The following is a 27,389-nucleotide window of genomic DNA, read 5'->3' as shown; positions in this document are numbered from 1 at the left end:
TTATCAAGCTGTGCTGCTCCTCTCTCGTCTGTTTGACCTCCACCTGCAGGCCCAGCTCCACCTCATCTCAGCGTCAAGCTGCTCTGCATACAGAGCGTCCTCTTCCTGGAACTCTTTCATTCTGGGTCTCTTACGACCACGACGTCACGTTGTTGGCTTCGCCCAACTACGAGATTTGATTCATTCTACTTTGAGTAAATAAAAACCTTTACCAGATCCTCCGGTGTAACGTTAAGAGTGACTGGTGAGCTGAACCAGACCGGGGGTGACGGCATGTTTCACCACGTTACAGTTTTTCAGCAACACTGAACTGTAACGGAACATAACACAATACACAACCCAAACACGTTAGCTAACGTGATAGCAAGCTGACTAGCTTCCATTAAAAACAGGTTAGAGGGAAATGAAGACTCTGTAGACATCTTAACGCTGATTGGCCAAGACTCGACACATCAAAGATGTTCTATTGAAGATCAGACCTCAGCTTTTCTCCGTGTCTCACTCTGATCTCAGAAACGCTGGCGGTCAGTTGCACCGCTCTTTATTTTTTTTCTGCGTGACTTATTGACTGGAGTAATAATCGCGCAATACAACAGATCGATAATGAAATTTGTTGCCAACTCTTTTGATAATCGATTTTTATGGATTTTATCGATTCATTGTTGCAGCCCTTGACTCCAGAGAATCCACTTTCAGTAAAACATTTTAGTTTTGTTTACCATCAAACAAATTTGAAAGAAAAACATGAGAAGGTTATAATAAACACCATGTTATGATGAGGTATCATGAGAAGGTTATAATAAACACCATGTTATGATGAGGTATCATGAGAAGGTTATAATAAACACCATGTTATGATGAGGTATCAGCCGTTCTGTGCCTAATGCCGTGTTCACACCAAAACAGTTGCGAAAATTCGCAACGCTTTTTCGCTTCTATCGCGCCGCTGGTGTTTTTTAGTTTTTCGCAACCATCGCTGGGGAAAGGGGGCGGGGCTTCAGTCTCTTTTCGCCGCGAAAATCTCCTTCTTCATTTCCGTTACTCGACCATGGAAGGAGTAAAAAGTTTGTGTTGTAAAGCACCGGGTGACCGCAGACGGCAACTATAAGTTGGTCCTCCATTTTGCTGATGCAACATAGACGACCGGACGGCGGTGACGAGCGGAGCTTCTCAACGCTGATTGGCTTTCGCAACTCCGCGTCATGCGAATTATTCGCTGGAGTTGAAATATTTGAACGCCAGCGAAACAGCGAAAAAGCGGCGTTGCGACGCCGTTTCGCTTCTATCGCGACGCTCGCCGAAAAATTCGCTTTAACGCAGCTGTGCATTGACTTAACATGTAATCTGGACGCGCGAATATTTCGCAACTGTTTTGATGTGAACACGGCATAAGACCTGGTCCCAGACCTCCGTGACTCCCCCAGTGCGTCCATGTTGCACACAGCTGAATGAAAGCGTCCCGCTGTGAGAGGAGGGAATACACGTCTCATGTTTGATGTGGGGCGCCACAGAAAAAACACTTTGTTATTTCATGCGCTGGTCAACTTTAAGAATTCAGGCTATTTTGTTTCCACAACACGTCTCCTTTCACTGTCTCTTTTCAGCTGTTTATTTTACTACTTTGCCTTAAAATACCTCATTTGCATATTTAAACATAACACTTTAGAAAACTTGTAATACAAAAAACGATGGCAGTAATCAACTGTGGAAGTTTCTATTACTCTGTTAATATATTTACCCGATAAACATCTCTTTAAAGGACGCTTCTGATCCATAAATCTCCCTCCAGCAGCAAACCTTACATCTCATTCCTACTTCCTGCAGGTTTCACACATCATTCATAACCTCTTTTACAAGACATGTCATGACTGAAGACATGGAGGAAATACCCCGGTTTCCATTCCTTTACCTGGAGTTGAGGTCACACTGCCTTCATGATGCAGTTCTGACAGATCTCAACTATTGTGTCACAAAGAGACACTTTCTAACACGACCCAGTAATGTGTAATAAAACTAAACCCCTGATTTTTGATACTTACTACCAGGTGATTGACAGGTGGATGCTTTAGGACGTAGCTAAAGGAGATTGACAGGGGACACTTTAGGGCGGGGCAACCAGGTGATTGACAGGGGATGCTTTAGGGCGGGGCTACAGGTGATTGACAGGGGACACATTAGGGCGGGGCTACAGGTGATTGACAGGGGACACATTAGGGCGGGCTACCAGGTGATTGACAAGTGGATGTTTTAGGGCGAGGCTACAAGGTGATTGACAGGGAACGCTTTAGGGTGGGGCTACAAGGTGATTGACAGGGGACACTTGAGGGCGGGGCTACACAGTGATTGACAGGTGGTTGTTTTAGGGCGGGCCTACAAGGTGATTGACAGGGGACACTTTAGGGCGGGGCTAAAGGTGATTGACAGGTGGCTACCTGTGCGTGTCCTTGTCTTACAACCTTTCACCAAGTGTCTTAAGTTCATGACAACGCATTGTAACCTTTACTGTTGGTGGATTGTAGCTCCTTCCTCTCGGGTCACAGATGGGTGACGTTACTGTGGCGACGTGCACTTCTCAAGCACCGCCTATGGAAAGCTCGTGGGACGTTCTTAGAGAGCCATGGACTCGTAAAATGAAACAAATATAATCCGACATGTTTGTAGCTAGCGGTTGGTGTTGTCTCTATAATATGGAACAGGGAAAAGGAGGCGGAGCTCCGTGTCCACAGTGGAAACATTATTTTAATTCTTTTGCATTGGAGGTTCCTCACCCCAGTTCAAAGACTTAGATATCTTCACATTAAGGTTCTGTCTGCTTCAGTTGGGGAAAAAGAGCTAAAAACAACAACTAGTGTGTGTGTGTGTGTGTGTTTGTGTGTGTGATATAAGTGGCAGTTATCTCTGGCCATCTGCTTACACAACGCTGGCCGGAGTCCTGGCAGGAAATACCAGCCCTGTGTGATGATGTGGCACTTTGAGCCATAAATCCACCATTCCTCCCTCCTCTTCCTCCCTCCTCTTCCTCCCCTGGTCATCCCATCCCCCGCCTGCTCACTCACATCCACGTACCTCCCTCTCGTACTCCAACACTTCCCTTCTGCAAGCCAGGATGTTTCCATCCATACTCTGCCTGTTTATGTATATATATATACATAAACAGGCAGAGTATGGATATATATATATATATGTATATATATATATATATATATATATATATACATATATATATATATAGATCTATATAGATATAGATATATCTATATAGATCTATATACATATAGATCTACATCTATATCTATATCTATATATAGATATAGATATAAATAAACAGGCAGAGTATATATATATATATATATATATATATATATATATATATATATATATATATATAGATAGATATGGGTATAAATATATGCAAAGGTTGTTTTCCTCTTCTGTAATGTGGGCCAAGTTGTTAAAAGACTGTCTCTTGCCCAGTGATTTCCTGCCATGTACGTCTTGTTTGGTGTCTCTTGATTCATGGTCTGGTTTGCGTCTATTAGATGAATTATGTTATGATAATCTAATTAAAACGCCACCAGCAGGAGAGCAGCGCAAAGGGAGATGGAGACACGGCGTTCTGGACGAGTCGAGTCTTGAAAAGGTCTTTTCAATCCTTTTAACGTTATGGTGCACCAGGCACTAGTTCATTGTATTATTCCATTGATAGCCATTGACACGTGATGCTGGACATAGGCGGGAAAACGTAGAAAAATGGATGAAAACTTTTCGTAAGATATAAAAAAAAAATCATACAAAGGTGTGTTGCAGAAATGCACTGTGTACATAACATGCTGTATATTATGCGTTGTACTGTTAGTATATAGGATAAGAGAACGCAATAAAGACTGGTGCTCAAATGACTAGCGCTTATTAAATGAATCATTTAATGCATGGATGCTGACATGGGGAGGTGAGGACTCAAACAGCCGGATGAAGACCAAACATTATAGACTTCACTCATTATATCCTGGAATGTTAATCCCAAGCTTTGACCAATTGGCTGCATTAAAATGGTTCACGCTAAAAAGTTGCAGGTGTACGATTTATTTGAATAACAAATACTCATCTGGTTAATTAATATCTATTATAGTATTTGTTGTGTTTGTGGAGCCGGATGTCTCCGTACAGACGAACATGCAGCTTCTTGAATTATCGTATCAGAATCGGTGCGTCTCTTAAAATACTCAACCACAAGTCTAATGGAGAATCTTTTTTAACGGACAAAACATTTGAAGACGTTACACTAAAGCGATCAGAACCAGAAGGACCACAAGAGGCCTTCAGAACCAGAAGGACCACATCAGTACCAGAAGGACAACAAGAGGCCTTCAGAACCAGAAGGACCATAAGAGGACATCAGAACCAGAAGGACCACAAGAGGCCTTCAGAACCAGAAGGACCACATCAGAACCAGAAGGACTACAAGAGGCCATCAGAACCAGAAGGACCACATCAGAACCAGAAGGACTACAAGAGGCCATCAGAACCAGAAGGACCACAAGAGGCCATCAGAACCAGAAGGACAACAAGAGGCCATCAAAACCAGAAGGACCACAAGAGGCCTTCAGAACCAGAAGGACAACAAGAGGCCTTCAGAACCAGAAGGACAACAAGAGGCCATTAGAACCAGAAGGACCACAAGAGGCCATCAGAACCAGAAGGACTACAAGAGGCCATCAGAACCAGAAGGACCACAAGAGGCCTTCAGAACCAGAAGGACTACAAGAGGCCATCAGAACCAGAAGGACCACAAGAGGCCTTCAGAACCAGAAGGACAACAAGAGGCCATTAGAACCAGAAGGACCACAAGAGGCCATTAGAACCAGAAGGACCACAAGAGGCCATCAGAACCAGAAGGACTACAAGAGGCCATCAGAACCAGAAGGACAACAAGAGGCCTTTAGAACCAGAAGGACAACAAGAGGCCATCAGAACCAGAAGGACAACAAGAGGCCTTCAGAACCAGAAGGACCACATCAGAACCAGAAGGACCACAAGAGGCCATCAGAACCAGAAGGACCACAAGAGGCCATCAGAACCAGAAGGACCACAAAAGGCCATCAGAACCAGAAGGACTACAAAAGGCCTGCTCCTTTAAAGTCCACCGCTTCATCACCAGACTGGAGATGAACCTTCTGCGGCTTTGGAGACGACGTGTTTAGTTTCAAAATGAAAGAGGTGGAGGAGCGACTCCATAAATGGCCTCAGCCTCACGCGCTCAATCGCTAATCTGTTGTTTTAATCCGTTGTTGTAATCTGTTGTTGTAATCTGATGTTGATCCCCTCGGTGGTCTCTGGCCATCGTAGGTATGCGGCAGCGCTAAGCGGCGTTCCTGAAGGCCAGCGGAGCCTCAAGTAGGTCAGAGGGCCGCCGCTCACGGCTTCACGCCGCACAGCAACAAACAGCGACGAGCTCATGTGAGATTTCACAGGCGAGCATGCCGGTTACAGCGGTCGCCGCATTCCTAAAGTCACGGAGGGGTGGGGTTCGTACGGGACGAGGCCGGCTGGTGGGACGAGGCCGGCGGGACGGAGCGCCGCCTGCAGGACAACTGTCTTCAGCCCTGAGGTCATTCCAGTGGAGACCAGCATCCTGTTAGCACTAGGGATGGGTATCGTTTGGGTTTTTTCCGATACCGGTGCTAAACCGATACTTTTAAAACGATACCGGTGCCTGAACCGATTCAAATTGAATAATATATTAACTGTTTCAAGTATACTATAAATATAAATAAATACAAAACACTTGACTTCAAACTACAGCTTCAAACCTTTTAACTTCAAAGTATAAACAATATATATTTAAAAAAGAACAGACACAAGCATCAGGTGTTCTGATGGGACCGTGTGCAACAGAACTCAGACTCTGTTGGATCCTAAAACTGCTGCTTTACTGGACTACACGTCACCATTAATATCAACTGGAGAGATTTGTTCCAGCAAGCCGAGGACGGACGTTCAAAAGCTCGTGTCTCCAGCGATCTCTGTGTGCGCAGCGTGTGGTGTGTGAGCGCTGGAAGCCCCGCCCTCTTGAGCCCCGCCCTCCTGAGCCCCGCCCCCTCGAGCCCCGCCCCCTCGAGCCCCGCTCTGCATGCAGGTGGACAGAGAGCGGAGCAGTGAGTGCGCTCTGATCCGCGCTATTTTAATAGTATCGATACATCAACATCTCATTGTTTTTAACCTACGGGCACCGCGCTACCTTTTTAGTATCTATATACCGTGCAACTTTACAGAGTAGTGTAAACAAAAAGTATTTAAATCGGCTCAGGCACCGGAAGGAAGCACCGGAATCTGCGTTGCTTTTCGGTCCGGTAGGTACCGGACATGTTGGAACCGGTGCCATATTGTAGCCCCTAACCCGGTTCTCGGTACCCAACCCTAGTTAGCACTCGTATCACCACTCTGATGTGTCATATCCAAAAGGTCTTTATTAATAACATGTATTTGTTTTAATATAAACTTCTACGAACAATACCATACATACCATACAAAAATAAAAAGGGAAAATAACATATTTTTCGTCATAATTTATATGAATTTTGTTGGTTAACCGATTAATGAATCTAGGTGAGACACTAATGACCATGTCTGGGTTCTGTTGCTTCTTCTTTCAGACTCAAACATCAGAATACACGTTTAGTGTTTCATTTTATTACTCTGTCTGCAGATGTATCCTAAACTCACCAAATGTTAGCACTAGATAACACTTTTTCTTATTCATATTAGTAATCAACTGGTGACGTTTCATAATGACATATATTAGTTAATATTTGTACCTGTAGTCTTAATAATAATATAATTTAACAAAACTTCTCTTTAAAAGTAATTTTCTCTAAATGACTTAATTCTTAGATTCTGATCCATAAATCTCACTTCAGCAAACTTTACTCCTCATTCATTCATTCATATATTCTGAAGGTTTCTACAGAGGGGATCGTTCACATATCATTTATAGTTATTTTATTTAAAACATTATCTTCTGATTTATGGAGTGATTAAAAACAGATAGTGTGTGTGTGTGTGTGTGTGTGTGTGTGTGTGTGTGAGTGTGTGTGTGTGTGTGTGTGTGTGTGAGTGTGTGTGTGAGTGTGTGTGTGTGTCTGTGTGTTGTTATGGTAACCTCAGCCCGATGACAGAAGGCGGAGAAACGGACGTGTGTCCTGTTTTTTTAATATTTTGACTTTGATTAATCATAAATGAAGACATTTATGAAAAGCATTGATTACCTTGATCTCAGACATAATAAAGGCAGTAACTTGCTCAGACATCTGCTCGTGATGGATGGATATTATTTATATTTCTGCTTCATCTAAAGCATTGGGATCAATACGGACAACAAAGAGTATTTGCTGGAGATGAGTCCCCGAAGATGACCCGACATCCTCCCTCACAGTCACAGAGGCCTTCTTGACTCCGACTAAACAGGAGCGCTTCTTTTCTTCTTCCCCCGGCTGCTGACTCCCTCACAAATTATATAGGTCTTCTCCAGCTCCCCCAACAAGGTCAATATTGATCTTTCATTCCCATGCGAGCAGCGCTGAATAATCTTTTGCACGTCCATTTCTTACGACGCCGAGACATTTGTCGGGAGGAGATAAAAATAAATAAATGGGTGAGACGAAACAAATCAATTCAGACATCTTGTTTAACACGATTAGGACTGAAGCTGGACGCCGTCACCCGATGGAAGTGAGCGGCGTGTGTCAACTGAAGCCGGTTCACTCTGACGTTATGAAGCTGGGTCAAGGCGACCCCTTTATTTCCCCACGGCCGCCCGCCGAGCTGCCCGTAAATTAAAGCTCCTCTTGCGGCGCTGCCGGCCTTCCTCTGTTTGCACAACGTGTTTTCTCAAGCAATCTGGACGGAGGAAACAAAGACGGGATGTGCCAACTGCTTCCCTTCTTTCTTCCTTTTTTTTTCCCCCGCTGAGGAATCCATAAGCACATTAGGAACGATATCTGGTTTGTATTGATTTCAGCCACACTTCGGCTTGAATTTACTGATTGCTTTCCCTGACCCTGTGAACAAAGACCACGCGTCTGCCGGGTTTCTCTCTGTCACAATTAAAACCTGTGAAGGTGCTCCAGGCCGGACGAAGAACCGTGGAAGAGATCTCCAAGGTGCCGATAAGATGAGGAATTCCTCCGGGACCTCTCCGTACACATTGGAGTCTCTTTTGATGGACCTGGGCCACACTTGACCAATTGTTTTTTGAGGATTCTGGAAATGCCTTGAAAGCAGCGTACCTCAATCCAAAACACAATTGGTCAACCGCCTCGACCTAAAATATATTTGCTAAACTCGAGCCCCGGTGACGTTTCTGTCTTCAAAATGTCGAAACTGGAGAGACGCCGAGATTCGTGAACTTACAAATTCAACGAACGGCAATGGGCTCGGTTATAAATGACGTGACCTCAGTGGAATCCAAGTCCTCCCAAACCTCCTGCTCTCTCTTCCATTTTAGGAAGACATGCGTTAACTTTGGACAAGGCCTCCGCCAACGTTCCCTCTGGTGGACGAATGACTTAAACGGTGGATTTAGCCGGTTATTTTCCTGCCCCTCGGCTAAACCCTGCATGAACCACTTGCTTCAGCTCTACTGGGCCGTGTTGCATTGCCACTGCCGGTGGCTGGAGGCCAACACGGGGGCTCTGGTAAACAATGCATCGTCATCCGGCAGGGTATAGAACAGGCACGCATTCCACAGCTGCTTTTGGTCTGAATCTCAGTCAACACACTTAACCGCCCAAAAAAACAGAGGAAAAATAACTTTGTTATTGTTGAGGAGAAAAAGACTTTGTCGTGACCGAAGAAAAAAAGAAGCGTTTCATTGAAATGCTTCTGAAGGAATGAATCCCCTTAGAAAGTCTTGTCTCTATGAAGCCATTATGGCAGGAAGCCTTGATAGTGAACACAAGGGAAGTGTGCAGAGCAGGGAGCCAGGAATGCTGTTGTCTGGACAAAAACAAGAGCAATGGTTTGATGAACGCAATCGAATGACGCCACCTCTACAGGTGAAGGTCCCTGTGGAGCAACGGTGCTTTCATCAGCCGCACGAGCGAAGACGCCGACGCAGCCTTTCAGCTCCTGGTGGCATTTGACAATATGACAAACGGGAAAGGTCTCGGCCGCTCGTCGACAAGCAGACAATCACACGTGTCACAGAGGAAACAGAGGTCTCAGGTTTGAGCGTATTTAATGTCGTGCATTGAAACAAATCAAACTGCTTGGTTAAATTTAGCAAAACATTATGTTTGGATTAAAAATAGTACGTTTGTTACGTTGTTCAAGTCACCGGGAATTAGAAATAGGGGAAGAAACCTGAGGGAGAGCAACAGAGGAGGATCCCTCTCCCCGGATGGACAGAAGCAATAGATGTCATGTGGCCAGAATGAATAACGTAACGGAGTTACAGCACATTCCATGAATATGACAGAAATTATTCATGTAATGAGTAGTAGGCATGGACCATGATCCAGATAGCCACGACCCATTAAGCAGAAGGAGGTAGAGAGGAGGGGCATCCCAGGGGCAGTGGGAGGAGAAAGCAGGGCCATGGCAGCTGGCAGGACGGCTCCAGGCCAAATTTCACATTGGACGTGAACAGCTTGGTGTTTGTTTGACACATTTTTGTGATACGTCAAAAACAAACCTAACCCGAGAGGAAATAGATATGTTTCTAAACATAATGAACAATGCAGTTTCACTGCGTCATCGACCGTCTCGTCGTCATGACGTCACCCGTTGGTTTGTGGGCGGTTTTGAAGCCTCGGGGTCGGCGAAACAAGCGAGCATATTTTGACCAGCCGACACCGCAGGCCAGTCGAGAGAACGTCATGGTCAGGGGACGTCTTCTTTAAAAGACGAACTGGTCGTTATTAGCTTGAACATGCACGGCTTCATGTCGCTGATTGCAAGCTCTCAGCTCATAAGAAGTGCTGTTCCAACATCTCCGCCCACTTGACCATCTGAGATAAAACTCCATTTGACAGACAGAGCAGATAATTGACCCCAAGCTCCCGTTAACACATTAATTACTCAGCATCCGTCACATCTCATTTCCACTCGGGCTTCAGTCCACAGCAGTTCCTGAGCCCATATCGGCTTTATGGCAGAGATTGCTATAAAAACTGTATAATTCACTTCTTCATTTACTCATCACAGTAACACATAGACTGATATTTACACATCTGAACACACAACTCACATTATACTCTTTTATTATCACACCAACAGTATTCAAATAGCCCTAGTGGTTGCAGAGATAAACCTTTTTTTGTTTGGGTATGACATTTTCAAGCAGAGGCCTAAAAATAGGTGAGTTTTCAAAAGGTTAACCTTTTGAAAACTCACCTATCAGCTCGTTCGTTAGAGCTGCGCCTCGCCTGGAATCCAGAGAGAGCAGCGGCCGCAGCAGGAGGCGTTGACAAAAAACTGCAATCAAGTCGGACAGTTGTCAGCTGTAAGCTGTGTATACGCAGGAAGTCACAGAAAAAAGTACTTCCTGTTAGTTCCGAACTTTTGTTTACTTGTAGTTTACAGATCACGTTTGGATTTATTATATGTGTTTATAAATATATATTTATGTAATAATGAGTGTGTAGCTGCATCCTTTGGTCTTTTGATGTCTGCCTGTGAAATACACTACTAGTAGTTTTGATGTGTGTTGTATAAATACGATCTTGTATTATCAACCACACAATAAATGTTTTTCGATCAAACATGAGACTAAAAGTCAATAATCCAGCGTTAAGTATTACAACTACACATAAAATAAGGATTTTCTACAACACGTGGTGTTTGCTGTCAGATCTAAGAGCCAATCGGCTCTCTGATGTGGCGAGAGCCAGGCGTTTCCCATCATGCACTGGGCCAAGCAGTCGGAGGAGAGCCACTGCAGCGCCTGCCTCTAAAATCGACGGTCGGCTTAGTCTCGTGAGAGTATCGCTGACCACGTGTGCATGACGTCAGAGCAAGTCGGGAGCAAGTCGGACACAAATCTACCCAGCATGCATTGCGCGCCGATCGCCGCCGATCGATTCTGCGCAGAACTGGCTCATCTCCAACGAGCCTATTATTAGGCCTCTGCTTGAAAATTGCTTCATAGTTCAATATCAATCTATTTCTCTGTTATATGACAGCAGATCTGTCTGCATTAGTTTCATCAGTGAGATCTACTGTTTCCCATCTTGATTGTAGTCATGGTTGGTTGCTGGAGTTGATAAATGAAGCTGCCACATTAGCTTGACAGTTGTCATGCTAATGGTTGAAGAATGACCAGCAGCACACTGGAGCACTCTGTCTGCTGCTTCTAATGGAGGGAAACCCCGTTACATTACAGCTGTTTGCAGTTGAGCCTTGGTTAAGCCCCGCCCCTTGCTGCTGTGGAGCCCACACTGTCACTAACTGCACTCCATACAGAAACGTGATCTACTCTGGAAAAACGAACAAAGCAGACAGAAGGATCTACAATGTCGATTTTAAAGGATATATTCAGGATGTCAAACTGATTCAGCAGCAAAAAAAAATAGATAAAAAGATAAAGATAAAAGCTGAAGCCGACAGATCACAGTGTGAAAGTGAACATGTATTAAGGAACAGTAATCCAGGTGGGTGTTTATTCACTGTTACAATCATTAAAATACATTCAGTATGGACAGTTAATGATGCGCTAATGTATTCTGCTAATGTTAGCTCCACAGAATTGTAATGTTTTATTTTAACAAGTATCAATAATATCAAGATATATCTATAAGTATCAATATTGCACAACGTTTAACCACGACGAGCTCCAGATCCACTAAAGCAGCCCGAACATGAAGAAACTCAGAAATGACGTCATGAGAGTCGGACCCCGGTCAAAGTTTGTTGAAGCTACGCTGGGATTGGCCAGTCTGCGTTTCAGGGGCGGGGTTTAGCAAAAGATAAATTGCCAAGAAACAAAAACTGGTATTTGTGGCACAATTACTGAAAGCACTAACTCATGTAGACAGTCTGTTGACAGTTGACTGACATCCTAAAAACACTTATTATCTACAATAGACATATCATTCAAAACCCTGTGTGTGTTGTTTGCTTAACATTACCAATGAATTATCATACTCAATTATCAATAACCGGAACCCAGAATGCACCTGTGAAAACACCTATAACCAATTAGATCACTTAGAAATCAGAGCTTGAACACATTTAACAGGATTCAGGTTTGCCCAACAGTGGAGGACAGTTTCAGGGTTAGAGGAAGTGTTCCACTGCACTTTAAGTCTTTTACTGCCATGAGAAATGAGAACAAACACTTTGCTTTTGAATATAGGTAGTTATTATCCCTTCCGATATCTCATGGTATCACCGGAGCAGAGAACTGACCAGGAAGCCTCCTATAAACGTCTCAAGGTGCATGCAAACCAGCTGCCACTGATTTCCCTGTGAATTTGCTTCTCTTCTGAAACACAATGACCAGCAGAAGGAAAGCCGTGCTGAGGAAATGAGTATTGGGCGATGGTAAACTATAGCTTCATCATGATGTGTTCAAATGGATGTATCTTGTCAAATATAGTTTTTAAATGAAAAAATTAGAGAAAAATGAAAATTAGAGAGCGGAGTATGAGCTTTTTAACTGATCGGTACTGGCTGAGACCCGAGTGAAGGAGAATCAGTAGTAATGTGGCGTATTGAATGTGTTACACACCAAGAGAGTGGCACTGAAACGTAGGAGGAGTTGTTCTTGTGTCCATTCACTCTCTTTAAGCTCTAATGTTGCTCTCCACCGACTCTTTAGCTGCTAAATGTCACCAGCTAGTCTCGTCCAGTGGACCTGTGTCTGTTAGCATACACAGCTAGCTTGAGTAGCTGTAGTAAAGAACGTGGGAGCATCACGCAAGTTCACTGTCATTAAACGTCATGCGGTTCTGTGGCCGTTGGACTCCGGCTCCTTTTGTCAGCGACCCGTAACCCGACGCTCCGCTTCAGGCTCTCCTGATTAGCGCCTTCTGGGGAGGCTCCCTCAGTGGAGCGTCACCTCACACTTCTCTATCAGCCACAACGTATTGTCTCTCCATCGGGCCGAGAGGAGGGCAAACATGACCGGGCAGCTATTGTTAGGCGATGTCCCTGCAGCCGATGGAGCGGGGGATGTGGCGGCATGTGAGATAGCGGGTCTGTGCGCAGACATCGTGATTACTGAGCCCTCGGACACTTGCTTCTCCAGCTTCCTGCCTGCAGACGCTTGAGAGGAAACACTTGCTCATATCTTTCTGATAGTGGCGGCGGCAGCAAAGTCAACAATGGACGGGTGTCGGGTAAATGCACACGATAACTGTAAATCATAAATTAAGAGAGGGATGGACATGCATTATAGATTATATGAATGATAAGTTCTTTTGGATCTGTCCATCTGCTGAAAAAGTTCAAATACGCTCAACGGCTAATTACTTAGTTTTTGCTTCAGACCAAACACTTCGTTTTTTTCAATATTAATTGAGCAAACTATTAATATAAAAATGTCAAGCTGCACCATTAAATCAAATAGAACTATTCCAGACGCCCAAAGCAACATTTTACAACCACTTACCCCAAATTCATCCTGACGAACGGTCAATACAATACTGGAGACTCGGTGTGGGACCAAAGGATTGATTGATCTCAAGACTTTTAAGTGACTAGAAATCCTCTCTTTCCTTTCATTCCCCAAACCCTTTTTGACACAAACACATGTTCTCCATTAACTACGGATCTCCTCGTCTTCAAATTGTTAAATGTTGGTCACAATCAATCAGTTGTTGAGTCATACTTTTCCTTCAGGACGTTTCTGATCTACAGTGCAGGATGTGAAGAATTGTGGTTTCTTCTGAGAGCAACACAGAATATCTAATACATTTTTTTTTTTTACCGAGTTTATAATAATCAGAGAATAGTATTTAGAGATCAATCTGTAATCACAGTACAGATTGGTGTCAATTCATTATTTTGAAACTGGTTATCGATAGCTTGGGGAAAAGATGACAGAAACTATGAATGAACTAAAGTAAACTGAATGTGAACTCTAGATGCTCTCCTGGTCCTTTCTGTAGCCCAATAACTATATTTATAGTGGACTTGCTTTAGCAGTCTTTCTGAAACTTTTTCTAGTCACTCAACAGGTCCAGCTCCCATGAGACCGGGACAGTGGGCCAATATATATATATATATATATATATATATATATATATATATATATATACACCTGCAATATGCACATGGAAGGGTACTGAAATACAAAATTAATGCAAAAATGTCTCCAGAGTACTCCACGCAAAGCACATGTAAAGGAGCCGTCATGAAGACGAGGAACAGAACATTTAGTTCCTCCTCGTGTCTGGAAGTCTCCGTCTCTCTTCACGGCGTCACGGCAAAAAGAAATCTCACTTCCTGACTCCGGCGTGGCGACGAGACGGCGTGTCATAATGCCTCTCGCCCCGGGGAGCGGGATTAACAGAGAGGATAATTAACTTATGTTTCGCCTGATCTCTGCACAGCTCCAGATTACCCTCAATCTGGACTGAGACACTGAGACCAGCTTTTTGCTGTTCGCATGGCGGGTCTCTGGGCGAGCGGGGGCTCGCCTCAGGCTTCCATAGGAATGCATTATGCACGAGCACACACACACACACACACACACACACATACACACACACACACACACCTGCACAAACACATTCATCTATGACAGCGGGTACAACAGATGCAGCCGGTGTGTGTATCTCTTTCTGTGTCCGTCAGCTAGTTGCCATTTTTGCATTTACGTCACCATCTACCCGCCCACCTCCAAAATACATGCTGCACCGGGTCAGAACTCATGCTGCACCGGGTCAGAACTCATGCTGCACCGGGTCAGAATACATGCTGCACCGGGTCAGAACTCATGCTGCACCGGGTCAGAACTCATGCTGGACCGGGTCAGAATACATGCTGCACCGGGTCAGAATACATGCTGCACCGGGTCAGAACTCATGCTGCACCGGGTCAGAACTCATGCTGGACCGGGTCAGAATACATGCTGCACCGGGTCAGAACTCATGCTGCACCGGGTCAGAACTCATGCTGGACATACTGGAGGAGCTCTGAGAACAAGGAGGTTTCTCCTTCACGTGGAAAAGGGTTGATGCCAAAAGAGAAAGTAGTGATGACGTGTGACACAAGTACAACCTGATGGGAGCTGTAGTTTTATAGCCTTATTAAACACATAACGAGTTACTGGAAATACACATCAAACATAAACCTTTCTATAGTCATGTACCATATTGCATGTTGTTGGGCATCGTTGCTTTTCATGTATATTTACGATATATGTACACTTTCTATCCTCCAGTAAGTTGTTACTGTGCAACATTGAGAGCAACTTAAAACTACAAAATGGCGTTCCCATACGAGTGAAGAGCGTCCTCAGATACGCTTCAAGGTCACACGCCGGTAAACGAAACTAAAGCAGAAACGCAGCAAAATGGCCGTGGTTAGCTTTAGCAGAACATCATGGGTTCACCTCAAATAAGTATTTCTGTGAAGTCATTCAAGTTACGGACGTAAACTTTAGTAAGTTAACGTTGACTTCTGGTGTCACACAGGACGCTAACAGCGGTCTCCTTGGTGACCTCAAACATAACGAAATGAAAGCCCGAACCTCGGAGATGCTGTGTCTCGTGGTTGTGTGGGATTGTTTGGATGCTGACACTCAGCTCCCAGCAACCTGAAGCCTGGCATCCAACGGACATAACACGAATGGAACGTCGAAGCTACTCAAGGGGGATTTTTAGCTGAAATTAGCTTATTTTGGACGCGCCGGCAGGCCGTAAGGGAACGCCTCAAAGGGACTCATCACACAGGATCAATCAGCAGCCGAGACCTTGACACACAAACACAGACTTTTATGGTGGCAATCTAATCTGCTAGCTCGGCGTTTGACTATCAATGATTGCTCAATCTCGTTAGGGCCGCCCGGTGGCACATGCAAATCTCCAGCCATCGACTCTGCGGCTTTTGATTACATACATTGTGTCCAGAAAGAAAAATGCTGAACGGGCCGTTATAGAGAATGCAGATGAGGCTGAAGGTCGCGGATATTGAAGAATCAGTGAATTTTCTGCCCCGCGTTTGTTATCTGTGGCCTCAGCAGGCGGGGACTGATCCGTACGCTCAGCCTTTAAACAACACGGAAATGACTAAATTAATAATTGATGCATATTAATGAATTTCACAGCAGTACCAAAACATATCATTAGTATGATATTAATAAGTAATTTAGTCTTGGACTGTTTTTTTTGTTTTTACTATAGAAATGTTAATTTGACTGCAGTGTTTTAGAACAATTAATCTTGTTTTAGGGTTTTATAGGAATTACAACCTGACTGGACCGAATTATGATATTAATTATTATAAAAGAAAACGTTTCGGTGTGTTAATACCAACGTAACAACAGTCCATGATACAAGAAAGACAGCAAAGTATCCCTGTTAACAGCTAATATGTATTTAATTAAATGCATTGATTTCCCCGTTGCTGTGCAGTGGACTGGCTATTGAAGCTGCTGTGGAGCAGCCTGTACACAGACACAGGAGACATTTTGGGAAAACAGAAACTTGACCACAGGAACTGGGGTCTAAATGGAGTTCCCGCTCTGTGGGTGGTGCTCATCCTAATGGGGTTGTTTGGTCTTCAGATGGCTGGGAACACAAACAGGATCGAGTGGCTTTTAGCTCCCTTGTTTAGCTTCTCTGGGATCATGTGCTCAGGGCTACTAGCACAACCAATACGTTAACGTTGAAGGAGATAACCTGAACCAGGTATTTCATGTGTTCCTGCGAACTGACTGTCCTAATGGACTCAAATGAATGGCTGCCTGAAAGATGGCAAAAGCACAAATAACGAAGAAAAAAAAACCGAAAAGTCGCTGACACAGGGAGAACATGCAAACTCCATCTCTGGTTTCACGCGGGAGAAGCACAGAGGCCTCCTGGGTGAAAGTCTCTGCTGGGTTTTGGACCCACCCGTCCACCACGACCTCTCATTGGCTCAGGATTACCGGGCAACACGAGTCACAGTGCATCGCTCCGGACAGCCGGGCAGGATGCACCGCCTGAAACGCGGCACGGTGGAGGATGAACAGAGGAGGATGAAGAGTGGAGGATGAAGAGAGGACCGCAGTAGAGCGTTTCATCCAATAACTGTATCAGGTCAATTTTAAACGGCCCTTCCCGCCGTTACTTAGAATCCGCAATTAGAATAGATTTTTTTTTATTACAAGTGACGGCTGATGCAAATCATTGCATTGTATCACCGCCTCACTTAAATATGTACATGTATATAAATATAAATATATATATATAGCCGGTGTGTTGCTCCCACTAGCCGGTATGCTACTCCCACTAGCCGGTATGCTACTCCCACTAGCCGGTATGTTGCTCCCACTAGCCGGTATGTTGCTCCCACTAGCCGGTGTGTTGCTCCCACTAGCCGGTATGTTACTCCCACTAGCCGGTATGTTACTCCCACTAGCCGGTGTGTTGCTCCCACTAGCCGGTATGTTACTCCCACTAGCCGGTGTGTTGCTCCCACTAGCCGGTATGTTACTCCCACTAGCCGGTATGTTACTCCCACTAGCCGGTATGTTACTCCCACTAGCTGGTATGTTACTCCCACTAGCTGGTATGTTACTCCCACTAGCCGGTATGTTGCTCCCACTAGCCGGTATGTTGCTCCCACTAGCCGGTGTGTTGCTCCCACTAGCCGGTATGTTACTCCCACTAACCGGTATGTTACTCCCACTAGCCGTTATGTTGCGCCCACTAGCCGGTGTGTTGCTCCCACTAACCGGTATGTTGCACCCACTAGCCGGTATGTTGCTCCCACTAGCCGGTATGTTGCTCCCACTAGCCGGTATGTTACTCCCACTAGCCGGTGTGTTGCTCCCACTAGCCAGTGTGTTGCTCCCACTAGCCGGTATGTTACTCCCACTAGCCGGTGTGTTGCTCCCACTAGCCGGTATGTTACTCCCACTAGCCGGTATGTTACTCCCACTAGCCGGTGTGTTGCTCCCACTAGCCGGTATGTTACTCCCACTAGCCGGTGTGTTGCTCCCACTAGCCGGTATGTTACTCCCACTAGCCGGTATGTTACTCCCACTAGCCGGTATGTTGCTCCCACTAGCCGGTATGTTACTCCCACTAGCCGGTATGTTACTCCCACTAGCTGGTATGTTACTCCCACTAGCCGGTATGTTACTCCCACTAGCCGTTATGTTGCGCCCACTAGCCGGTGACTCCAAAACTGACGTGCATGTGCACGGTCATCGAGAGACAACGTGTCGTCATGGCGACTCTTGAGGGCCTCCCCAACAATGGCAGGATGGAAACAGCCAGTCGGAGACGGCGGCGGTGAGGCAATGTTTGCCCAGCGGTCGGGGCTCGTAAACACAGAGGGAGGCTTTGCAAGCAGCTGCAGGAATTCCAGGCTGGTGCGATTAAAAAGTAACACCCACATTGAGAGTAACAAGCCGACGGTGCTTTGGGTTTTAACAAAAAAAAAAGGAGATATTTGCTGTGAAAACTGTTTTATTCTGTTAATTGGAAATTATGACAACAGTTTAAGGAAGCTGTGATGGAGCAACTAGCGCTTAAAGAGGCGGTTTGATGTCAAACTATCTACAACTAACTGCAGCGTGTCCCGCCTTCTCTCTGCTGTCCGTAATAAACGTGCACCAAAATACATATTTTATAATACTACAATATAACATTCTGATCACGGACCGCAGTTGTTTCTGAGTATCTGAGTCAGGTTGGCCTCGAAGTTTTGCTGACATTCTTCATCTTTAACATTATTTGTAACTATTATATATATATATATATATATATATATATATATATATATATATATATATATATATATATATATATATATCTTTTACCTGTGCATCTATTGATATATTCTCTCTGTTGAACTACATTATAAATATTATATCTATAAATATATATATATATAAATATATATATATATATATATATATATATATATATATATATATATATATATAATTTACATTAAACTGCAACCTTTGAAAACGCAAATCACATGACCAGTGACCGGTCGCGTGACGGTGTGAACAGGAAGCAGATTTTAGACACACTGCAGTTGGTTTAGTGACAGAAAATACTGCAGTCCTCACCAGGACTTAACCAGGTCCTCACCGGGACGTGAACAGGTCCTCACCAGGACTTGACCAGGTCCTCACCGGGACGTAACCAGGTCTTCACCAGGACGTAACCAGGTCCTCACCGGGACTTGACCAGGTCCTCACCAGGACTTGACCAGGTCCTCACCGGGACGTAACCAGGTCTTCACCAGGACGTAACCAGGTCCTCACCAGGACGTAACCAGGTCCTCACCGGGACGTGACCAGGTCCTCACCGGGACGTGACCAGCATTTTAAAATGGCCGTGGTAGTGTGGACACAGCATAAGAACCGGAGTCAAATCCCCTCTATGTTTACACACACCGGCCCTCGAAAGCTGATTCTGATCATCAAGGTCTTAAAATGTAACCAGGTCCTCACCAGGACTTGACCAGGTCCTCACCGGGACTTGACCAGGTCCTCACCAGGACTTGACCAGGTCCTCACCGGGACGTGACCAGGTCCTCACCACGACGTAACCAGGTTCTCACCAGGACTTGACCAGGTCCTCACCAGGACTTGACCAGGTCCTCACCGGGACGTGACCAGGTCCTCACCGGGACGTGACCAGGTCCTCACTGGGACGTGACCAGGTCCTCACCGGGACGTGACCAGGTCCTCACTGGGACGTGACCAGGTCCTCACTGGGACGTGACCAGGTCCTCACTGGGACGTGACCAGGTCCTCACCGGGACGTGACCAGGTCCTCATTGGGACGTGACCAGGTCCTCACCGGGACGTGACCAGGTCCTCACCGGGACGTAACCAGGTCCTCACCGGGACGTAACCAGGTCCTCATTGGGACGTGACCAGGTCCTCACCGGGACGTGACCAGGTCCTCACCGGGACGTGACCAGCATTTTAAAATGGCCGTGGTAGTGTGGACACAGCATAAGAACCGGAGTCAAATCCCCTCTATGTTTACACACACCGGCCCTCGAAAGCTGATTCTGATCATCAAGGTCTTAAAGAGGTCTTAAAATATATCCTGAACCAGAGCCTCTGCCAGACAGGACCACATTGCAGCAGCGTGGCGACCCGGTGGAAACACACCGAGCATTTCAGATGAAGTTGCAATAATAAGAAAATTGGCAATATTATGTTTGGGGGGCCTTTCCCCTACACCTGGTCCAGCACTGGGACTGAGGACCAGTCAACACACACGCACACACACACACACACACACACACACACTCCCCTCTATCACTCCTTCTGTTGGCCCCGCCCCCAACCCTCTCCCACCCATGTGGCAGAACCACCATATAACCGCAAGGAATGCCATTAAAGCATTTCCAGTGACGGAGCACATTTTTAAAGCGAGCTACAGCTGTTAGATGAATATGTGGAGCCAAAGATCCTGGGAGGGGGGGAGGTTTTACTGCCTGATCAAAAACAAACTATGTATATATAAAGATGGAGCTCTTTGCCAGGCGGATGGTTTGACGTGTTGTGTCATTGTGACGGGAGCTTCTCAGACGTGTTTCCACGTCCCTGACAGAATGTTGACACGGGACTCTTTCAAGCCGCTCTCCTGCTCGGGTTTTATGGTCACATTAAAGTGGGCGGTGCGGGGGTTGTGGAGCGGGGGTCAGATCGGAGGACTGATTGTTTTTCAAGACGGGCCCTTCGATTCATGGCTGAAGAACAGGACTACGCAACCAAAGAAACCACATTGGTACACATGTATTGCACTGCGTACAGAATGGAGTCGTCAGGTAGAGGAGCCAAGCTTCTTTATACACTAAGACCGGGCCCTCGACTCACTGCCGGTTGGTCAAAGCCACTGTCCTCTCGCTAAGATGGAGTGAGCTCAATGCTTTCTTTCTAGAGGTGGAAAAAGCTCAAATATTAGAGTTGCTGCTCGGAGACTCCATTGCTCACCGGATGCATGTGAAAGAAAACAAGGGAAAGTCATGTGACTTGATACGGGGAATGAGCGCTAAAGTAGCTAAAACATTGTGAGCGTTCGGCGAGGACCTCGTCCAAACATTCACGGTAGCGTTGAGGCTCAAGTCAGAACCTGGACCTGAACGTATGTCCCTGTCTTCAGCTAACATCAACTTGTTCCAGCTAACATCAACTTGTTCCAGCTCACATCAACTTGTTCCAGCTCACATCAACTTGTTCCAGCTCACATCAACTTGTTCCAGCTCACATCAACTTGTTCCAGCTCACATCACATCAACTTGTTCCAGCTAACATCACATCAACTTGTTCCAGCTAACATCACATCAACTTGTTCCAGCTCACATCAACTTGTTCCAGCTAACATCAACTTGTTCCAGCTCACATCAACTTGTTTCAGCTCACATCATATCAACTTTTTCCAGCAAACATCAACTTGTTCCAGCTCACATCATACCAACTTGTTCCAGCTCACATCAACTTGTTTCAGCTCACATCACATCAACTTGTTCCAGCTCACATGAACTTGTTCCAGCTCACATCATATCAACTTGTTCCAGCTAACATCAACTTGTTCCAGCTAACATCAACTTGTTCCAGCTCACATCAACTTGTTCCAGCTAACATCAACTTGTTCCAGCTCACATCAACTTGTTCCATCTCACATCAACTTGTTCTAGCTCACATCAACTTGTTCTAGCTCACATCATACCAACTTGTTCCAGCTCACATCAACTTGTTCCAGCTCACATCATATCAACTTGTTCCAGCTAACATCAACTTGTTCTAGCTCACATCAACTTGTTCCAGCTAACATCAACTTGTTCCAGCTAACATCAACTTGTTCCAGCTAACATCAACTTGTTCTAGCTAACATCAACTTGTTCCAGCTAACATCAACTTGTTCCAGCTAACATCAACTTGTTCTAGATCACATCAACTTGTTCCAGCTAACATCAACTTGTTCCAGCTCACATCAACTTGTTCTAGCTAACATCAACTTGTTCTAGCTAACATCAACTTGTTCCAGCTAACATCAACTTGTTCTAGCTAACATCAACTTGTTCCAGCTCACATCAACTTGTTCCAGCTAACATCAACTTGTTCTAGCTAACATCAACTTGTTCCAGCTAACATCAACTTGTTCTAGCTAACATCAACTTGTTCTAGCTCACATCAACTTGTTCTAGCTAACATCAACTTGTTCCAGCTAACATCAACTTGTTCTAGCTCACATCAACTTGTTCTAGCTCACATCAACTTGTTCCAGCTCACATCAACTTGTTCTAGCTAACATCAACTTGTTCTAGCTCACATCAACTTGTTCCAGCTAACATCAACTTGTTCTAGCTAACATCAACTTGTTCCAGCTAACATCAACTTGTTCTAGCTAACATCAACTTGTTCTAGCTAACATCAACTTGTTCTAGCTAACATCAACTTGTTCCAGCTAACATCAACTTGTTCTAGCTAACATCAACTTGTTCCAGCTAACATCAACTTGTTCTAGATCACATCAACTTGTTCCAGCTAACATCAACTTGTTCCAGCTCACATCAACTTGTTCCAGCTCACATCCCACGCTGCACCCCACCAGGAGGAGTCTGTCTTTGGGTGCTGGGTGAAATGTAACACCGGTACAGCTGGAGCGCCTCCTCCTCCTCCTCCTCCTCCTCTTCCTCTTCCTCCTCCTCCTTTCTATAGTTTGTTGAAGGCACAAGCTGAAGAGGTGCAATCCCCCGTGAGGAGTGGCTCCACACTGACATGTTCATTACATGACATTATTCACTCAGGGAGATGTCATGTGATGCTTAGTGAAGCAAAGCTTTGGAGCCGGTTTGGATTTCACCGCTTCAGACGGGACGCCGCAGGCTAAAAACATTGCTTTTAATGCTCTGCTCATTTTGGGGGTTTTGGGGTTATGTTGCTTCCATAACACGTCTTCTTTCAGACTCGTGGAAAGAAAACACATGTATGTGTTTTATTTTAGTACTTTGTCTGTTTGCATCTGTTACTATTAGATGTCTCATTTGCATATTTAAACATTTCAGAAAACTTGTAATAAAAAAATAATCGTCTTACTGTCAGTAATCAAATGGTGAAGTGTCATGGTGATATTTATGAGTTCATATTTTCACCTGTAGTATAATTTTACAAAATATCTCTTTAAAGGTTGTTTTCTTTAAAATTAGTTGTATTCTCAAACTCTTTCAACCACCAGACTTTAACTTTCATTCATGAAGATATTCTGAAGGATCCTACAGAGTTTATCATTCAGAGCCTGATCCATATGTTTATTAATACAAAATGCTGTTTCTTTATGTCTGTTGACATTATTATAAAGAGATATCCAACATTCTCTCAATAAAAAACAACACGGCAACAAAACTCACGGCAACTCATGTTCTTGGAAATAGATGCAAATGAGCCCATATTTCATAGTGATGGCCTCATTTGAATGTTTTAACGTAACATCTCCGGACCGACTGCAGTCATGGAGTCAAACCTCTTCAGCCTGAAGCTGTGAGCAACTCTGACGAGGGAATTCCTGAAGCCGGTTTCCTGCGTGTTGGAAACTGGATGTTTCACTTCACGTCGGCCGTCTTTGTCTCGATCAAAAAAAGCAAAAAAGCTGCGACGACATAAATAAGATGGAGACTTCCTCATTTGAGCCCAGACAAAGGCGGACGTGTTTATTTAGGAGGGAGTGCCATAAAGAAACTAAATGTACCGCTGGAGGGTCCAGTTGTTATCTTCACTTTGTGTTTCCACTTTGCATGTGTCAATGCAACTGGATGCTGCATGCATGTTATATTATGTAGAAGAAACTGAAGATTGTACAGATAAAAATAAAAATCATAATTTGAAAGTCCCTTTTTGCAGCCTTTTATCCGTACGGCGACAGAGCTGTGAAGCCGCAGCTGAGAGGAGAGGAGCTGCAGAGGAACTCCTCCAGCAGCCGGGCCAACGCCGCTGTGTGTGATGGAGGAAGCGTGCCAAGTGTGTAACAGACACAATTTCTGTTTCGTAATAGTTTGGCACCATGCCAACTCCCAGACACACACACACACACACACACACACACACACACACACACACACACACACACACACACACTGACAGACGGGGAGATCCCAGCATTCGTTGGGTTTGAGCCAGGCTGGAATACCACCAGATCCAGTTTCCTGCATTTCCTGAGCCGCTGCCAGAGCTACATGCAACAACTCCCCCCCCCTCTCTCTCTCTTTTTCTGTCACTGCCAGGAATTTATTTTCAATGTTTTACTTTCATCTCTTCATATTTCCCCGTGTGTTTTCTCCCTCCGAACAGGAGTTCATAAATATATTTATATATGTATGTAAAACCCAGCTAAATGCTCCTCCTCTGCATGTTTTTATTTCCTTGTCCTTGTTATCATCTTATTATTATTTATTTCATCATCTGAATTAAAGAGTTTTTCTGCTTGTTTTTTATTTCAATTTGTTTTACATAAATCATATAATTAATATGATATATAAAAATGTAATGGTATTATATACATGCCCTCCCCTGTGTCTGAGCTCTACAGAAGTGATTTAGGAGCCACTGTAAACACTTGGTCCAGATCAGATTAAGAACTCCTCGCCCGGTGGGGCCCTTTTTTTATATATTTAGCCCACATCTTGTTCCTATTTTCCAAAGATGCATTTACTGCTCTCCAATGTGGTTTTGTTTTGCCGCTTTGAGCGCTTAGCATGCCGGCTCCGCTCTGTCTGCGAGCGGCCAGAAGCATCCTTTTATTGTCCCGGCGACCACTGCGCTGACTGCTCCATACAGAGGACCCAGTGACGGGACATCCTGAGGAGAGGGCAGCCTGACGTGCGTGTGCGTGTGCAGCCTGACGTGCGTGTGCGGCCACGCGGAACTTTGTCTTCATGGAAAAGAGTTTTCTGCAACACGTACAGGCTTTATTTTCTTTTTAAGATGGAATGGCTTAGAGGAACTCTTGCATCAAGCGAGCGACGAGGAGAACCCGCGCGCCATCATAAGCGGATCAGAGCGAGAAGCAGAAACCGGATGGGAGCGTCTGCGTCGAGGCTCCTGGCTCCAGGCCCCCACCCCCATCTCTATTGCGTTTCCATGCATCGGGTTGCTTTAATGTGCGGCGCTAATGCATCACTAATGTACACATCGCATTTGGGGAAGTCTGCAAATGATCCGTCATAAATAAGAGATGACAAAGAGGATATGGATCCGCTGAGCACACAGAAGGCATCAATCAAACAACCGGCTGGCATTAACCTGCTCATCGGGATCCCGTAGAAGAGTTTATAACGGCTTAACTAACAGGTAATAACTAACGATCTCTGGTGCGAGCCACCAGGAACCTGTTGTAAAGGGGGGGACTGAGCAAGATCCCCTTGACTGCTGATTCTGGATGAAATCCATTCATGAATAACTCATTACTACATGTATATGAAGGATGAGCTCAAGACAAAAGCCTTCCTGACAACCTGCCGACCAGAATGTGTTTCTGATGACGTCACTGAGTCACTGCGCTGCAGACGTCTGTCTGGCCTCATTCATCTGCTGCTCTATAAAGCATCCCATAATGACTTGTTATGAAATAATAAAGCTATTAGTCACAGTTTACACTGCCTCATTTTAACTTGCATTGTGAACAGAGTTTCACACACACACACACACACACACACACACACACACACACACACACACACACACACACACACACACACACACACACACACACACACACACACACACACACACACACACACACACTGTGTTTTCCTTCAGAAAGTAGCCCACAGTCATATCACATCCCCATGTAGGCTTCAGGGTCCTCATGTGAAAATGGAAACAACAATAACCTCAACAGAACGCGTTCCAGGATCAGCTGTTTACGGGACGTCCCTCCGCGGGAGAAGCGGTCCTACCTGCTTGAACTGCTCCTCGTAGGTCCAGTCGTGGTGCGGTGGCTGCGGGTGCGCGGAGGGGGACTCTGCGCGGCGGGCCGGGGCAAAGGCCCCCGGGAGCCCGGCCATGAGGTGCGGGGGCCCCTGCGGAGGCGGGCCGGCTCTGTGGAGCTGCCCGTCCCGGTAGTGGGTCAGGCCGGCGTCGTCCTCGCCGTCCTCGTCCTCGTCCATGCCCTCCTGCTCCTCCGGGTCGTCCTCGTCCCGCTCCCGGTCGTCGCTGCCCGGCCTGGAGGAGCTTCGGTCCTCGGCGGACCCCCGGAGCTCCGCGCGCTGGAGCGTCGCTCCGGGGGCCGAGTTGGCGACTCCCGCGGCCAGCGCGCCGCGCATCGCCGCCTGGTAGTGGCGGAACGCCAGCGCCTGCTGGTGGATCTGGGTCTCCACCATGGAGCGCAGGTCCTTCTCCGTCTCCGCCTGCCGGAGCTTCTCCTCCAGGGCCAGCCGCGCCGCCTGCTGCCGCTGCAGGTTCTCCATGACGGCTTCCAGCTTCATGCCGCCGCTGGCCGGCTGCGGGGGCTGCGCGCCGGGGAACGGGCCGTGAGAGGAGGCGCAGGGAGCCGGGAGGGGACGGCTGCCGGCGGACGAGAGCGAGCCTTGCTGCGGAGGGGAGCGGGCAATGAGGATCACTTTGCGAGGTTAAACTCAGCCTCATTACGCACTCAGGCGCGGTGCCACTTTATACACATATTATAATATAGCTCACGAGATGTCCGACTTTATACACATGTTGTAATATAGCTCACGAGATGTCCGACTTTATACACATGTTGTAATATAGCTCACGGGCTGCCGGGACCAGCGGGCACCAAAAGGCTTAAATACGGTTAAAGTGTCCCAAATATGAAGTTTCTAAGTGCGTAAAATGTTAAAAAGCGTCTGAGAAAGAGAAGAAGCTGAAGTGTGAAGAAGTTAAATAAAATAAATAAAAAGTGTCCTGCACTTACCAGAGCGGATTTGGTGGCTAAAGGCGCGTTATCAACCATGCTGCTCCCCGTCAGGATGCGCTGTCAGCCGGATCACGCGTCGAGTTCAGCCTGTAACGCTCCGCGTGCAGCATCCAGACATGTAGGTCTCGAGAGGCGGCGGAATCAAAATTACTTTAGATGTTGTTGTGTGTTGGTGTGTGTGTGTGTGTGTGTGTGTGAGAGTGCTTGTGTGTGTGTGTGTGAGAGTGTTTGTGTGTGTGTTTGTGTGTCGGTGTTGAACGCTGGAGCCCTGCGCTGCTTTGGCAACAAGTGGCAACTGTAGTGAGAATGACCTCTGGAGGCAGAGAT

At 45.7% G+C, this 27,389-nt stretch overlaps 1 protein-coding gene across 1 annotated transcript in view; it reads right to left on the bottom strand.

Moving 5' to 3' along the window:
• Window positions 1-27,098, bottom strand: part of arid3c (AT rich interactive domain 3C (BRIGHT-like)) — a gene marked incomplete at both ends in the record, with an annotated part of 77,247 nt that extends 50,149 nt beyond the window's left edge. Inside the window, 2 exons of the mRNA XM_079222182.1 lie at window positions 26,080-26,712; window positions 27,060-27,098. Coding sequence (XP_079078308.1) covers window positions 26,080-26,712; window positions 27,060-27,098 — 672 coding nt within the window. The remainder of the gene's footprint in view (window positions 1-26,079; window positions 26,713-27,059) is intronic.
• Between the last annotated feature and the right edge of the window lie 291 nt (window positions 27,099-27,389).

Source organism: Taurulus bubalis, assembly GCF_910589615.1.
Source record: "Taurulus bubalis genome assembly, chromosome: 8".
In the NCBI taxonomy this organism is placed as follows: Eukaryota; Metazoa; Chordata; class Actinopteri; order Perciformes; family Cottidae; genus Taurulus; species Taurulus bubalis.
Note: the sequence above shows the minus strand (reverse complement) of the source record. Positions and strands in the feature narration are given on the sequence as shown.